The sequence below is a fragment of the Chelon labrosus genome, assembly GCF_963514085.1.
Source record: "Chelon labrosus genome assembly, chromosome: 19".
Classification (NCBI taxonomy): domain Eukaryota; kingdom Metazoa; phylum Chordata; class Actinopteri; order Mugiliformes; family Mugilidae; genus Chelon; species Chelon labrosus.
This window is the reverse complement of record NC_140352.1, coordinates 22,475,875-22,493,318: the sequence shown is the minus strand read 5'-3', so window position 1 is coordinate 22,493,318 and position 17,444 is coordinate 22,475,875. Positions and strand designations below refer to the sequence as shown.

Here is a 17,444-nt window from a genome sequence, read left to right as displayed (position 1 = left end):
TGTTTCTGTGGTTATTGTTCACTACACTGCAGCTGAACTATTCTATGACACAGCTTTAAAGTTCTAGACTCTTCTCGTCAGCTGCAGGACTGGAAATGAGTGTGTCAGTGTGTTTTTGTCACTTTAGGAAGCTGACAGCGTTCAGAGGAAGCAGCCCCCTCCCCTCCTCGTAGTACGCAGGCTTCCTGGAACAGCCTGAGCGAGCTGTGAGGAATGCTCGCTGAAAGGCCCTCAGCGTGTTACCCCATCACCGCGTTCCAGATGTTAAACCCTCGACCCTCCTTTCCAGCGAGAAGAAATAACAGACACGTCGAGTTTGCGTTTGGCCAGCAGAGACGGCGTTTACTCAAAGAAATACAAACTAAGAGGTTATGTGTTTTAAATAAATTTATAAAAAAAAAAAAGAAGCATTTATCCACTGAAGCAGAACAGACACCTATCACTTGTTTTTCCTCATGTAACATAGAATACAATCTGAATAGACTTTTTTTTTAGTAGCCTGAACAGAATAAAATAATCAAGCCAAGAGACTGTCAAATTCAACACAAAAGGTAACGAACACAGCCAATGATGACGGGGAGAAAAAAATAAATGAAACCGAACAAATGAAAATGAATAAAAAACGAAACAAAACAAAAAAAAGGAACGGAAAGTTAAGTGCAGCACTGGTCAGAATCATATAGCGTAGATTCAGTCTAAATTTTCTTCAGTTCCGTATTCAGATATTCTGCTCAGGTACATTGTTTCTAGATCCGTAACATGCAAGCTCGATGAAGCGTCAAATACACATGGGAATATACTTTTTTATCTCATAGGATATTTGTAAAATATGAAAAAATCTGTACATGTACAGTGATAAAGAAATTTCATTTGCATGAATGAGCAGAAAAAAAGAACATCCACTCCATAGATAGTGTTTTCTTTAAAGGAAAAACAAAAAAAAAAGAAAAAAGAAAGGAGACTACATTCATTTCACCGAACAAAGAGTCCACATAGAAAACAACAAAAGAAACAGGATTCCCTAAATATCATGTGGTGATGTTTAAATGTTCTCAAAGACCCCACTTACAGCTTTTAGTTATCTTAATTATTACTAGATAGTATCTGTGCCTTGGGAAAACGGAGAAACACTCAAAAAGATCCAGAGATACACTTGTACAACGGAATACTGCATATCTACTCACAACTGGGTTAGGTAGGTCAACATGGAGGCTAGCTGCCGAAGATGGGAATGTCCACACGTACGTACACGCTTCCCTTTGCGGAATACACTACTGGTGACGTTTGGCTTCTCTATCTGACACACAGTTAAGCGCTCGTCCGTAATGCTACCGGGATGAGACCCCTTTTCGTCTTTGGGGGGGAGTTACAGGACTCCTCTGTCATCCAATACGCGTTTCCCCCCTTTGATCTGAAAATCTGGATTATTAAATTTGCTTTTCTTTCTTTTTTTTTTCTTCTTCTGTGCTTCTTCTTGTCGCCTGGGTCTCAAACGTCAGGGATTCACAGTCATCAGCAACTCTTTGATTCCTTTTTCAATTTGGTCTTTAGTTTTTGCATCGTATTTCGTGGTCTTAAATATATGGAAGAGAGGGTGAGAGGGGTTCGCACATTCTGTAGTCCTTCTCTTTTTGGCACCTTGGAGTAGATGATGACACTGGATCAGATGGAGGAGGGGGTGAGGGTGTGAGGCTCAATGTGTACAGGAGAGCAGGGGTCAGGGTGCAGATCGGTCTGTGGGGTGGGCGGCTGGCTGGGCGGCCGGGTCGGGGGGGGGGGGGGGGCTACTTGTCGCCGACCTGCTCGCTGACCCCTCCTTCCCCGTTTCTGTCCGTGGTGCCGTTGTTGTTGGCGGCAGCTGCTTTGCCGTCCTCGTCCTCCTCCGTTTTCAGCCTCTTGGACTCGGGCTGGTCTTGCAGCTCCCCGTTCTGCCTCTTGGTGGGGAGGGAGGCCGAGGCCGAGGCGTGCGTGGCCAGGAGATGGAGGGGGTTTGCAACGGCTGGTGGGAAAGAGGACAGGATTTATTAGAAGGTTTGTTTGAAGTGTACCACAGTTTATTAACCGACAGTTGTAGTTTCCTAACCACTTCACTGAGAACTGATTATTCTCTGGCTGGGTTGTACATAGTGATGGACAGAAGAGACAATGACACGTCATCTGAGCGCTGTGGAGTTGAATTTTTATTTGAACAAAGTGACTCTGATTGGTTGGAGAACATTCCATTTTCCACACATTCTATTATATCACCTTCTTTGATTGTGTGAGTACGTGAGTGAGGGAGTCACCTGTGCTAGCAGCAGAACTGATGGGGACCAGATGAGTCCCGTTCTGTGTGATGGCCTTTATTGGGAGCTGGTGCTGACCGAGCGGGGCTTGTTGCACGATGGTGACTGTTGTCAAGGGGGCAGCCTGGGAGGTCTGGATGATGCGACTGACTCCACCTATAGACGAGGCAGTGATGGATGGGATCGGCTCCACTTTTACTACAAAACCAGGAGATAAAGTCTATGAAAACCAAAACACGCGCCCGCAGACAACACACTGCATGACGAAACGACAGCATTTACTTCTACGTCGGCCGGCAAAAAGAAGACACTGAAAACGGCGCTACCTTTGATCTCTTGGTGTTCTCCTCCTCCGTTCTCCTGAGGTTTCGGGCTCACTGTAGCAGCAGACTGTCCGCCAACAGTCGCCATTGTGACGGTCGGGATCTGGTGGACGACGTGCACCGTCTGCATGACGGGGGCGGAGCTGACCGTCGTCGTTACAATGGCTGGCGTCGCCATGGCGTAGGTCACAGGCTTCATGGTCGTTTGAGGCATCTGGCGTTGCACAGCGATCAACACTGGCTGGTTACTGAGGGGGGAGCCTATCAGAGAGCCGGGGCAAAAGTTACTGCAACTGCCAAACGCTGTACGACATCACTGGAAAAATAAAGTAACAGTGGCAGCGCTGTCACCTCATTTTTGCCAGAGAACAAAGAAACTGTCGCTACGTTTGTTCAGCGGCTTACACACCTCTCACAACGTCTGTTAAACATTTTAGCAAAAGAGGGGGAGGAAGACTATATGTTTTACCAGGGGAGCTCTGTGCAAAGCGGGCCTCTTGGATGACGGCGAGTTTGGGCTGAACTGTAGTGGTCTGGGTGGGTGCTGGTGGTGGGGTTGGCTCTGGCTCGATGGGGACTGGGGATCCTTCTCTGGACAGGCTGTCTGGGGTCTGCACCCCACTGGAGTGGGCAGATAGTGCCCCTGTGTGGTTGGGAGAAGCTGGGGCACTCCTGGGAGAACGAGAAGAAAGCAGGGTTCATCACTGCTGCACAAAACCAAACGCACATCTGTACCGGTAGCATGACGCCCAGGTTTTAAAGGACACGCTCATGCGATAATATACTCCTGAGCAGCCTCGAGGAGGCTTACCTGGAGGAGAGTGGCCCCACAGGGGTCCTGAAGCAGGGCACTCCCCTGGGCCTGCGCTTCCTGAAGGCCTGTTCTATCAGCTTGCCCTCCGAGGCGGGGTCGATCCTCCAGAACGAGCCTTTGCCCGGCTCCTCCTGAGAACGGGCCACTTTGATGAAGTACCGGTTCAGGGACAGGTTGTGGCGGATCGAGTTCTAAACCAAAAACCAAAAAAATGCACACAGAGTTAAAATGACGCCTGGAGCGCCAGAGCAATTTGGTTAAAGTATTCCCGTGTTGTTGCACAAGATCTTTTTTTGTGTAAAGAGCAGAATGACTTCTCTAATGCACTCTTCCTGTTTAAAGTCAATGTAAGTATGTTTAAATGGTCCATTCTGGTCAAACACTAGTGCACTGTTTTCTAGTGTTTTATGTTTCTACTTGTGAGGGAAATGGAAACGTTCCAGACGCACTCAGTGGCCACTTTATAAAGCACACCTGTACAATTTCAATAATCTATCAATTTAATACAGCAGCTCTGGCATAAAAGCAACCTTTACCAGGTTTCTATGGGTGCAACGGTACTTGAAACTCACAGTTAGCTTAGTACCTCAGTTTGGTATATTGAATGGAATTGTCCTAAAAGCAATTTGTGGCTTCATGATGAGCCATGTTCCACACATGTTGGCTGCTCCACTGACTAGTACAATGATGAGATGAGATGTCTGTACTTCAGCATCTGTCTAGAACTGCTTGGATATCAGGACATACCAAACAGTGAACAAATACATGTAGGCTATTGTTCCCCCTTAAGCGTGGTTTATACTTCTGTGGGACATAGACGCCGTAACCTACGCACGTAGCCTACGCTGGTGCGAGCCGTTTATACTTGTGCGCTCGTCAGTCTGGTTTGCTCTGTAACGACACCACCCAAGCGCGAGTTGGTGATGTGTCTTTTTGCCAGTCGGGTTCATTTTTGTTTCTACTTCCTGTTTCACATTCCACAATGGTGACTGAAACGTTCCGTCTAAATTACGTTGAAGATGAGTCGTACCAATACTTGTACCTTCGAACCTCCTCAAACTTTCTTCAATGTGTTCCGTCTTTGTTGATCCAAAACAATCAATTTGAAAATTGCAGAGTACTAGACTGGATTATATTGTGTATTTCATTTTTTTTGTGCTCACCATTTACATATACGAGAGGTGCAGAATATACCTGGCGATACTTTAGTCCAGTGCTATGCCACCACAAACTATGACCTCTACGCCAAAACACTGATTCTATAAGGCTACTTTCACCCTAGGTTGTTGTTCTGAAACAGGGAGTGTTTATCCCTGGAGCGGTTTGTTTGCAGTGTGAACACACCTTATCTATCGGTGTCTTTGGAAGAGCGCCCACTTGACTGGCAGTCGCTTGATCAAACTGAACATGGTGTGCATATGCAGTACAGTGATATAATAACCACAAAGCAACAATAAATAACAGTGCCTACACTCGCTAATCGTTTCCTGAAATCGTATTTTACTGCTGAAGGTGTGTCAGAACTTCATCTCAATGGTCCTGTACCCTGAACCAAGGTTAAATTCAACATTGTGAAACACAGGTGTGAATGCACCCTAATATTCACAGTGGGAGAGTAACAGGAATCTGCTTTCACCGTACTTTGTCTGACCACTTTTAATATACATTATTTTGACAGCTTTTCAGAAAGTACATTTAAAATATTGAGGCAAACTGAGCAAAACTCTAGTTACTGACATTCTGACCCCGCTTTCATGAAGCAGGTCCATTATAAACATGATTGACCCATGTTCAGACCATTCTCGAGTTAGTCTGCTCTGCATTTCAGATCTGCAGTGCTGGCTTGGCGAGGCTTTTTTTTCCCTATTTAGAAGAATGAAAAATACCTGTCCCAGTTTCTCACAGTGACCTCCTCAGATTCATCCAAAACCCAAAAGACAGTCAATTTAAGATGATATAAAAACAGAGAAAAGTAGCCTCGTAACACAGAAGCTAGGACCAGGAAGGGCTGTGTATTTTAGACAATTAATGAAAACTTTCATTCATTCATCTTCTATACCCGCTTAGTCCTGTTAAGGGTCGCGGGGTCTGCTGGAGCCTATCCCAGCCGTCATCGGGCGAGAGGCGGGGTACACCCTGGACAGGTCTCCAGTCTATCGCAGGGCTAACACAGAGAGACAGACAACCATTCACACTCACACCTACGTCCAATTTAGAATCACCAATTAACCTAACCAGCATGTCTTTGGATGGTGGGAGGAAGCCGGAGTACCCAGAGAGAACCCACGCAGACACAGGGAGAACATGCAAACTCCACACAGAAAGGAGCAGTCGGCCATGGATTCAAACCCAGGACCTTCTCACTGTGAGGCATCAGTGCTAACCACCTCGCCACTGTGCCGCCCTTAATGAAAACAGTCTGATTATTTTAAGTTGACTGACTAATCCATAATACATTACAGCAACATTTAAGTACTGTTTTGCGTATGTGGTTTTTAAACTTACATGAACCTCCAATCTGGATCTGAAGCACTGGATCTAATTTTGCAGGATATGAACAAGTTGAACTCAGACTCTCAAGATGCCAAATGTGTTTCTAATAGTATGGAGACCATTTTGGGCAACATTCATAGAAATCTGATCTGATGTGCCCCTTGTATATTGTAAAGGCCCAGCCTGCTGTCAATGCGGATTTTTCTGTATTTCTTAAAATGTTGTTTTCTGCATTTGCTTCATATTACTAGCTCTATTTCTTACATAAGTATATTTTATTTTTCATTTATTAATTTCTTATTTTATTATTATTATTTTCTGTTTGGTAACTTTCTTTTAAATCATGTTCCTTGATGTATGCCGGTAAACAATTCTGGAGACGGAGGGTTGGTTGGTTTTGGGTGGGAGGGAGAAGTGGGAGTTCAAATTTAAAATGCCCCAGAAAACAGACAGTCTTCTAACTCTGACAAATTGCCGGATACAAAAATTATAATTTAAGAAAAGGGAGTAACCAAACTAAGTCAACTTACCCTTTAACCACAGACACAGTAATAATAAAAACAGCCGTACTGAAATAGAGAAGACTGACCTGCCAGCCTTTATCAGCTGTTCTGTAGTAGGGGTAGTTCTTGGTAATGTGGGTGTATATTCCATTCAGGGTTAGCTGTTTGTCTGGAGCCATGGTAATAGCTTGGACTATTAGTTGCGCATATGAATATGGCGGTTTGGAGTCGTCCTGCGGAAGATGAAAGAAAAAGTTAAATCCATGTGCTGCTTTGAGGAAATATGTGTCACAAGCACATACATGTGTGAACACACTCACATGCACACACACACACACAAAGTTCAACAAAAACCAGTACTCCAAAGTCTATACCCAAGGCTGTCATGAGCGTTGGGCAATTTTTAGACTTCAATGAGTAACTAGTGATGTTCAGTGGCGCTCAAATCCATCGAGACTCCTCTGAAGTCTGCTGCCGTCACTGCGCAGCCTCTTGTTTGAGTTATCCACTTTGAATCCATTTTAAAATCAAGCAGACACACCAGCAGCACGCTATCGTCCAGCGTTTGCTCGGTTCTCTCACCTTTGGGCTGTCTTCACCTGAGGCCTCCTTGTCGTTTTCTGACTGGGAGTTATCTCCTATGAGGTCGGAGGCCAGAACACGGCTGGTCCTGTAGCTGGAGAGTCCCGCCCCCCGGGGACTTGATGGACAGGAGTTTGCCGCACTGTGAAACACATTTCAAACACAGCTCTTGACTTGGAACACTGAAGAATCATCATGTAAATCTCATGTTCTGTTTTTGTTTTTAATCTACACACACACAACTTGATGACCACTCTTACCTGATGGTGCCGGTAGGTGAAGGCAGTGGGCTCATGAGGTGGGCGATGTTGTCAGGAATGTTTATGGTCAGTGGGGAAATTTGGGGTTGGACGGGCTTGACCGGTGATTCCGGCACGTTCCTTGGCTCCTTTTTGTCATTGGAGAGGGCTGTGAACGTGATCTTTATACTTGTGCTGGGGAAGCGGAAACAACACCTAAGAGAGGAGGAAAAAAAAAACAGAAAAAAAACCAAACATGAGGCGTGACTTTAATTCCACAAGTGAATGAAATTCTTGTTATGTTAGCTTGACAGACAAGCCTCCTGCCTGGCAACACGCAGGGCAAAGAGGCCCAATTGAAGCCTAGAGAAGAGAACCGAGAGTCAGTTTCACACTGTTTAAATATGGCCATCATCCATGCCCATGTCTAACATGTCCACTTTATTATTAATGGGGTATATTTGGACCAGCTACTGACACCTTCACATGAACTACTACACTGGCGTTTTGACATTAACAGGTCCTGCCTAAGCATTTATCAAGTTTAAATGTACAGCAAAAACTGATCAATGTGAGTTTTAGGGAAGAAAGAACACACCGACAAACAAGCTGTCCAGTGTAAACATACTGACTGTGGGGAACATGAGGCCGAGTTGACACTGAGCCAGATCAAATGAACTACAGCACTCACCTCTGTTTCCTGGGAACTGTTCTATCACTATACTCTGCCCAGAAATGAGGCGCATCATAAAACGCATAACAATAATTCATTGACAGTCTCTGTTCAAGATAAAAATTGCTGCAGCTCATTTTGGAGAAAGTCAGAAACATCACCTAAGCAAGTGTGGGACTGCTACAGTTGAGGGTTAACCCCCCCAAAAAAGAAGTTCTTTGGTTTTGAGAAGAACTCTGTATAAGAATTCGGCCATTTTAATGTGTCGACATTGGCAATCATTAAATACAAACATTAAGGACCAGTCTTTTAGACGTGTTTCAATTGTTAAGGTCCCATTTGCAATTCGGCATAAATAAAGCATGGTATATCCAAATAAATCCAACTACTATATCAATATTAAAAAGCTAGCTTCCACGCAACGCACTATAGTGAATAGTAGGGCATCAATTCTTAGTCAATGCTTGAATGTCTGACATCAAACTGACGTCAGACTGGTAGCGTGTATATACGCCGAAGAAACTAGGACAACAAAAAGAATAATCTGGGGTAATGAATCACGTTCATCGAGTCTTTATATTTGATAGCGAGCACTGAAACTAATACTCCGACATTTCTGGCATGGACATTTGGTGTGACGTTATAGCTGTACACACGAGCAGCGCGTATCAGGCTTAGTGTTGCTTGACACAGCACGTGCAACACCGCTGCGGGATAACAAAACAATAACAACACACAAACCAATATATTATCACTTTTTTACCCTAATTTCAATCAAACTGATAATAAAAATCTTACATTCGTGGAAGCTGGAGAGGTGGAGCCCCTCTTCTCTGGAACACCCCATCAACAAACACCCCGTTTTTTCCAAGGCATCGGAGATAGAATTCCCCCGTGCCGGTGCCATCTTCTCCTGCAGTGAATATTTCGAGGTGCCTCCGGGAGATGAAGCTGGAGTGTCCCATGCTGACGTCCACCGAGCCCTGCGAAGAGTTCCGGCCGATGGTCACCGACCTTTTCTTCATCAGATACTCGAATTCTCGGCCCTCAAGCCGGGCTACCGCCGACCCCGACATCCCGCTTACCACCGCCATCTTCTAAGGTATCTGGTAGAGATTTGGAGGTGTGTGTTGAACACAAACGTATAAGCGGTTGCAGGGGATTGAAGAGGGGCTCTTTTTGGGGAGTTTGTGAAACAGGGGGGATCCAATTTTACACAGTGGAGAATTTAGCTAGGAACGTGCCAGACCGGGGACACAGCGGCTCCGACCCACCGCCGTGAAGAAGAGAAAAAAAGAGGAGCAGCGGCCAATCAAAAGCGGCCAAACTGACGGAAGTAGTGGGACAGGCAATCCGTTCAGCCAATGGGAAAGCGGCTCGGGTAGGCAGATGTGTGGTGTTTACCAATGACAACAATAATAAAAATAGCCGTAGAAAACGAAGGTCGGTTGCAGCGCAGGCTGACACGCAGATAGACGGAGAGATGGAAAGTGCGGCGCAGTGATAACAAGGAGGGGAATGGGACGAACAACAAGAGCAGAGAAGAACATTATATCCCACTGTATTACATGTTTTCTCTGAACTAAAAAAATTGAATGAGCAGTCTGAAACTTGTCTGCATTAATTGTTTTATTAATTATTAATGTGTTTTTGAAGAATACAAGTACAAAATTGTATTTATCTATTCACTGTTTGGTCTCCACCAACACCTGGCAAAATGTGTGATGCTTTGGCTACTAAATCTAAAACAAAATCTGAATATTTTATTAATCCCAGAGGGGGAATTTATTTGTAGCTAAAGTTTGGAAGATGTAAAATATATATCTTCTTATTATTATTATTATTATTTTTTAAATGAAATGAAACTTTAAAAAATTATATCACTCAATGGTTTTAGGAAGGAAGTATCTCCTGTCTCTGTTGTTAATCTCAACATGCCCATCAACTAGCATCAGGCAACACGCAGTATACACCCTGGAAAGCTAAATGGCTAAAAAACTTCCACATTCACATGCACATCTGTGGCCAGTTTAGAGTCACCAATTATTTGGACGCTTTGAGAAGAAGTCGGAGGATCTGGAAAAAACACACGCAGATGAAAGTGGTGAGAGTGAATCAAAACTATTTTTGAATTTGGCTGTGTTACCTGAATATTACTTCTTTCTTTGTTGTTGTTGCTCTTTGGAACAGAGGCCTGTCTCAACTTCCTTTAGGCCACCAAGAACCTTCCAAAAACACATGGAGCTATCTCCACCTGTGCACACGTAACCTGCTAATGAAGACCATAATATGCAGTTAAGGTCTCTGATTTTCTTTTTCTCAGTGGTAGTAGTAGAATCGTAATTAATGAACTCGAAAACTGTTTAGATTGAGGTAAGTTTTAATAAACATACATTATATAATGCATTAGAAAAAAATATGTGCATGTAGGACATTAAGGACAGAAAACATGTATGCAAATCATAAAAAAAACAGATAAGTTAACCACACAATGAGCTTAAAATAAACTAATCACGACCCTTGTACAGTATTTACTATTGTGTCAGTCCGGTTCCATGTAGACCTCCACGTAGCCAGGATTTCCATGTAGTTTACAAACCGTAGTACAGCAGCTACCACGCTGGGTGCAGCGGCTGAGACCATGTTTAGTTATAGGCCTACGTTTAAAATCCTTCACACCGTCTTGGCACTGCCACTGAGTCGGACAGGTTGTCACTAAACCGCGGCGCAACACGCCGGTTTCCTGCGGATGTCAAGCATGTGCGTTCACAGAGACTGCATCAGTATTCACCAAAACGTGCTGGCCGCAGAAAGCCCATGCGCCATGCCACACGTGTTCTCTCATGATGACGTAATCATTTCAAACTGCGCTGCGTTCAAGAGTAACTCAGAGAATGTGAGGGTCATGAATCCTGACGAGAGTTGGTATCATGTTATCCTGACAGTTGTTTTACATTAATTTCAATGACTGTAGCCAGTACACAACAATCCAGTTTAACTGCACCCTCCAAGAAGTGAACCTAATATTGTGGCCATCCACAGAGTTTATATTTGTTTTAACTGCTGAGCTTTTTCTTGATTTGAGCACTGTTTCTAATATTTACAGAACTCACCTAAACTATGTGGATGGTGTATTATACAAATTAACATGGCATGAAAAAAATAAAAATAAAAATGCATAAAACTTTCTCACAAAAAACACAATTGTCAGAAATAGGTGTGTGACTGCACAAGGATATACAGCTTAACAGATCAAATATGACAAGTGTGGTGTCCACAACCATCTTTCCATAACATATTAATTGTGACCCATTGAACAGTGAAGTAATTTAAGTTATAACACATATTTCACTACATTTCATATTCTGTAAACTCTTGCTGTCATCGGGCGAGAGGCAGGGTACACCCTGGACAGGTCTCCAGTCTATCGCAGGGCTAACACAGAGGGACAGACAACCATTCACACTCACATACATACCTACGGACAATTTAGATTCATCAAAATGGAAAACTGAAACATAGCATGGGAATATTTTCACCTGTTACTAACCATGTCTTTGGATGGTGGGCGGAAGCCAGAGTACCCAGAGAGAACCCACACAGGCACAGGGACATGCAAACATGCAAACTCCACACAGAAAGGCCCCAGTTGCCCCATGGATTTAAACCCAGAACCTTCTGTGCCCATCCATCGGTCCCAGTCTGACGATGGATTCAAACCCAGAACCTTCTTGCTGTGAGGCATCAGCGCTAACCATCATACTGTGCTGCCCTATAACACATATTTTACTTTACAGATCTATTTGTCTGAGTCAGGTTTTCCCGAAGGTGATCCGTCAGGCTCCATCAGTAGATGTACAACATGAGATGATAGAACTGGACTCCTAACATGACTTCTCTTCTGTGCAGTAAACACATTGAGAGTCATCACTTCATCACTGATTCCAGTGTTTTCTTATTCATTCCAGTCCAAATGTGTTTCCTTTAATATGAAAGACTTGAGTTTAATTTGTACATTAGATTGGGACACTGTCATGTGAAATGTGAAAAGAAAGGAGTGTAAATATAAACAGAATGAAAGGAAATGTGAATCCTAAGCTGTCACACGACTCTCCAATGTCTATTTTGATAAAAGGACACTGAATGCAAAAGGATGGACTATATTTAAAACTAGAACATGTTAATGTAAACACGTTGTTAAATAAGGCTTGTGGAAATGCTAACAGCTTCAGGATGCCCAGCTAAGTCGATAGAGCTACAGATCCTGTGGTTGCAGAAGGAAAAGTGTCAGATTATTGGAACGAGGAAGAGGATAGAAGGTAAGAGTTGTGGCTACAGATGTTTTAACCATCTTGATTAAAATAAAAAAGACTCCACATTAGTCGTGACAGTCAAGTCTATGTTTAAGCCTAACAAAATTAACCATAATGGCCAAATGAAAATGCAGTAACTGCAATCTGTGAAATGAAGTGCACTGTATTTGGAAGTGGTCTTTAAGGGACATAACCATTATGTTTAAAGTCATAATTTTCTCTTAGTGTGAAATAAACTACACCTACAAATAACCCATAATGGACATGTCTAATATTATTATTCTATGAACAAATGCAGCCTTAACACGGTTGACGAATTTCCTGGCCTTTGTGCCAAAGAAGAAAATGTGCTCATCATGTCATGGCACCAGAGGTGAAGCTGGTGAGCGTCCTCCTCCGTCGTGTTGACCTGTTAGTCTCCGATGTCATTTCTGCCACAGTGGACGGCACTCGGTGCTACTCTTCCTCACAGGGAGTGGATAAATGAGAGGACAGAGCCTTTCCATCACAGCCCACACCAGCCAGACAACAGACCTAGACACCCAGCATGCGGAGGTTGTTTCTGAAGGTCTCTGCAGTTCTCTGGACACAGCTGTCACCAGGGTTCCACACTGCAACTATGCCAGGACAACAAAACTGTATATTAAGCGCTTATGGCAATCTAAAGTTAAACATAGTGTCATGGCCCATTATGTCAGATCCGTAGGATAAAAACAGAACAAGAAGCACCTCAAAATATAAGTCTTTAAATACATTTTGTTTGTCCAATTAAGAAAACCTAATATCAGCCGTCCACAGTAGAGGCAGCCAACAGCTGTAGCATATGCATAAGACAAAAGTTAAATCTATAATAAGAGACATGAAGAAGTATGCATATATTTTTATACGTACAATATCTGTGAGAATGACAAACAAGGCTTTACAACTGTCATACTTCAAAAGTCCCTGTTCTCTCTGCTTCACTTTCAGTATACACTGCATTTCTCAGTATAATTTAGGGCCATGATAGCCTTTTAGTCCCAGTAATATTTAATGGAGCGAGACTGTTGTAAACTTCGTTAAGTCATGGCCACTCGTTGGCTTCAATCAGACTTCACATTTCAGCCATAATGTAGGCTTCAATTAGAATTTACAGTTTTTTAAATGACAAATTGATTTGTCACGGATGAACTTGCATTCAGTTTGATGTTGCTTCTTACTGTGGGATTAAAACACGCTATATTTGTTATATAGCAATTCCACAAAACTTTATTTTTAATTTTCGTTAGGCTTAAATTATGTTATTAATGCTGTAAGAGTCCATTTTCATCACTTGTGGCAGTGTGTGGTAGTGGCGGCAGTAGATGAGTTGGCCGCAGTTGCATTGAAACATTAATCAAATGCTGCCACCTGCTGGTAGTTTATTGTCATGCAGGGAAGTCTGTAGCTTCTCTCTATAGTACGGTACCTGCCTGTGAGGTGCATGCCACAGTCAGTGTAAAGTGTTCTGGTGAAGGTCTCGCGATATCAGATCTTAAATAAACAGCAGGTGCACATCCATACGTTTTATTCCATAAAACCATAGAGAAACAGATAAATCCTGTATTAAATACTGTATACTGCCTGAAAACAACCCTGTTTGATTTGATCTGTGCGTGCAACAGAAGTGAGCACATTGAAATATTTATTATTAGAATGAATAAGGACAATAACCATGCATGCATCATACAAAAGTAAAGGGCTAATCCTTTAAAGGTAGTCTGAGGATCATTTTTGGCCTCATATGTTAAAAGTCAGAGTTGCTCCTAAAGCTAACTTTACATTAAGTTTGTAAAATTAGAAACTATATGTTTTTATACTTATTGTTATGAATCTAAAAAGTGTTAATACACGATTTATTAACCATTAGATACAACCTACAAACTCTTCCCAGAGGGTGACCTATTAGAAAGCGCTCCATTGTTTTTACTCTGTCATGGCACAGCGTTAAGTAAATGTAAATTGTATCGTATTAATTAATCGCATTAATACTTAATTTGTTGACTGCGGCTACCAAATCAATTCCTTCTCAGCTGCTATTCACTTTTTCTCGCCAGGGACTTTCCACAGTAACCGGACTAATGAAATGCTTTTATGTGAGGTAGCAACTCATTAACACACCGAGAGCCCAGCCCCGCACCACCTCAGTGGAAGGAAAACTCTGGGATAAATTAGATCCTTAAGCGAGGAGTTAATTTACAGGGAATACAGCTGAACAATGGTGTAATTAATTTTGAATGTGTAGAGGAAATGAACTTCCATATGAGGTTTCAACTGGCTGGATTTAATGCAGCTGTGATCAGGAATGAAACGTGTGCCGCCGGATATGTATTCAAGAATAAAGTAGTTTGACAGAGGCTGATCCTGAAAGTATAACTGGATTTATTCTTCAAAATATGCACATCTAGATTTGGGCTTCTGTTAAATGTGTGTGGATGTGGCAAATTTGGAAAGAAATGAGTTTTTCGGTGGAGTTGCTACCCACCTTAGAGTTCATCTGTATGCTCTGCAGTGAGCAGAAGTAGTATGTATGTTGCATATAGGGAAGTGTACTTGTATTACTGATAATATAGGGACATATGTATGTTCACACTGTAGACATTGTGGGGACCAGCTTCCGTTTTGCTGAGAAAAAGTCCTCATAATGTAAATGACTTCATGTAAGGATGGAAGTGTGGTAAAATGAGGTTTAAATAATTAATGATAGCGTAAGTAAGGTTTAGAGGTAGGGAAACAAATGTAAGTCAGTGCAATGTCCTCTCAAGTGTTGGAAACCCGACTGCCTGTGCGTGGTTCAGGGAGTTGGGGCCTGCAATTAATTTTCCATCACCCTAATAGCTGTTGACCCTGCTCTCTCCATAGCACATAATAAGTTCTGAGGGGATTATGTCAAGAGCCTTAGGAAATGCGGTTTCCCACTCGCCACGTGCTGCTGTGTGTTGTCGGTGTGCAGGATTTCAGGGTCGTTACATACTGATACTGTCGAGACTGATGTTTGAAGGGTCGTGACACATGACAGATTTAAGACTTTCTTTTAAGACGATCTGAAATAATAAGAGAATAAAGTAGCTAAATACAGTATATCTAAGATCATTTACAGTCATTTGATATGTGCTGAGAAGCTCCAACAAGAGGGCTAGTGTAAGATGAAATAATTTTGTCAAGAATGAACCATAGACCTATGTATACAGTCTATGGAATTAACTTATTCATTAATTCATTCATCTTCTGTGACCGCTTGTCCTCTGCTTGAAATCTTAATCAAAAAATAATATGTGATTAGCAAATGAAATATGGTGAATATACACATTTAATGATGTTCACATGATGGTAATCACATGATGTAGTGAGTAGTTAAAAATACACACTGGCAACACTAAAAATTGATATTTTTTCATCACATAAAGCAATAGACATGACATAGTTTTGAAAACTGCAATGTTACAAGGCATTCGGTTTTTGTTATTATCTTATTTAGCTTAACTTATTTGTTAGTTTGGGGATTTATAATGAACTTTTCTTACAGAACCTGGTAGTTTTGGTTTCACATCTGCTCAAGATTAGGCTACTGCTGTGTAGCTAGCTACAGGGGAACAAATTAAGATACCCGTGTGTGAAGGAACACAAATCGTGCATCTTTAAAACTCACTGATAAACAGATTATATTTTAACAGTTTAAGCTGCAAGAAAATTGATCATATCTAGTTTTCCAAGGTGTTATGTGAAAAATTGCTCCAGCTCTTCACTTCAGGGAGAGTTACAGTTTTCATTCAAGATAACTGACTGACTTCTGGCTTTGCCATAAAAACAAATAAGAGAGGGATATCTTTTCATTCAGTTTTCTGCAAGAAAACTGCAATTCCCAAAACTATTAGAGTAATAGTGAGCATAATAGTTTTGGGAATTGCAGTTTTGCCCTACAAATGCAGTAACTACATATTTAATCAAAAGAACACAATCTGACTGACAGACATTTACTTCAGTAATATACTCTGGCCAAAAAAAAAGTCGCCACCAAAAAAAATGGTCACACGCTCAAATATTTCGTTGGACCGCCTTTAACTTTGATTACAGCACGCATTCACTATTGCATTGTTTCGATAAGCTTCTGTAATGTCACAAGATTTATCCAGTGTTGCATTCATTTTTCACCAAGATCTTGTATTGATGATGGGAAAGTTTGAGCACTGCGCAAAGCCTTCTACAGCACATCCCAAAGATTCTCAATGGGGTTAAGGTCTGGACTCTGTGGTGGCCAATCCATGTGTGAAAATGATGTCTCATGCTCCCTGAACCACTCTTTCACAATTTGAGCCCCATGAATCCTTGCATTGTCATCTTGGAATATGCCCGTGAACATCAGGGAAGAAAAAATCCATTGATGGAATAACCTGGTCATTCAGTATATTCAGGTAGTCAGCTGACCTCATTCTTTGGGCACATAATGTTGCTGAACCTAGACCTGAGCAACTGCAGCAACCCCAGATCATAGCACTGCCCCCACAGGCTTGTACAGTAGGCACTAGGCATGATGGGTGCATCACTTCATCTGCCTCTCTTCTTACCCTGATGCCCCCATCACTCTGGAACAGGGTAAATCTGGACTCATCAGACCACATGACCTTCTTCCATTGCTCCAGAGTCCAATCTTTATGCTCCCTAGCAGACATTTGAAATAATTTTAATTAATGCCTTCTTAACCCAGTTTTAGTAGTTTCTCCAATCTCCTTAGATGTTTTCTGTGCTTGATGCATGCCAATGGTTTGACCCTTCTCAAACAGACTAACATCTTTTCCATGACCACAGGATGTGTCTTTAGACATGGTTGTTTAAGAAATGAGAAGCTACTCATTGCAACAGCTGGAGTTAAATAACTTGTTACCAGCTGAAACATAATCTCCCATGCAGTAATTATCCAATAGGAGGCTCAGTTTAGTTAAATCCAGGTGGCCAGGCAGTGCATAATAGCAGTAGAAAAACAGCATATTTGATGTGCAACAAATCACAACACACACTTGTGTTTGCTATTAGCAGAGGTCTAGATCAATTTTATTCGTCATTGCACAATATGTCCCAAACATACATAGAGTTAAGGAATTAATCCAATTCAATTTTATTTACATAGTGCCATTTACAATTCAAATTGTCTCAAGACGCTTTACATAACACAGCGACCAATGCTATACCGCAGCAGGGAATAA

At 42.2% G+C, this 17,444-nt stretch overlaps 1 protein-coding gene across 1 annotated transcript; it reads right to left on the bottom strand.

Moving 5' to 3' along the window:
- Nucleotides 1-170: 170 nt before the first annotated feature.
- On the bottom strand, nt 171-9,499 carry foxk2a (forkhead box K2a). Its single transcript, XM_084567427.1, has 9 exons — nt 8,711-9,499; nt 7,261-7,455; nt 7,001-7,142; nt 6,505-6,651; nt 3,420-3,613; nt 3,078-3,280; nt 2,612-2,869; nt 2,286-2,483; nt 171-1,999 (listed from the first exon to the last, which is right to left on the bottom strand). The coding sequence occupies exons 1-9, from the start codon at nt 9,004-9,006 to the stop codon at nt 1,785-1,787; spliced, it is 1,848 nt and encodes a 615-aa protein (XP_084423553.1). The 5' UTR covers nt 9,007-9,499; the 3' UTR covers nt 171-1,784.
- Nucleotides 9,500-17,444: the final 7,945 nt, after the last annotated feature.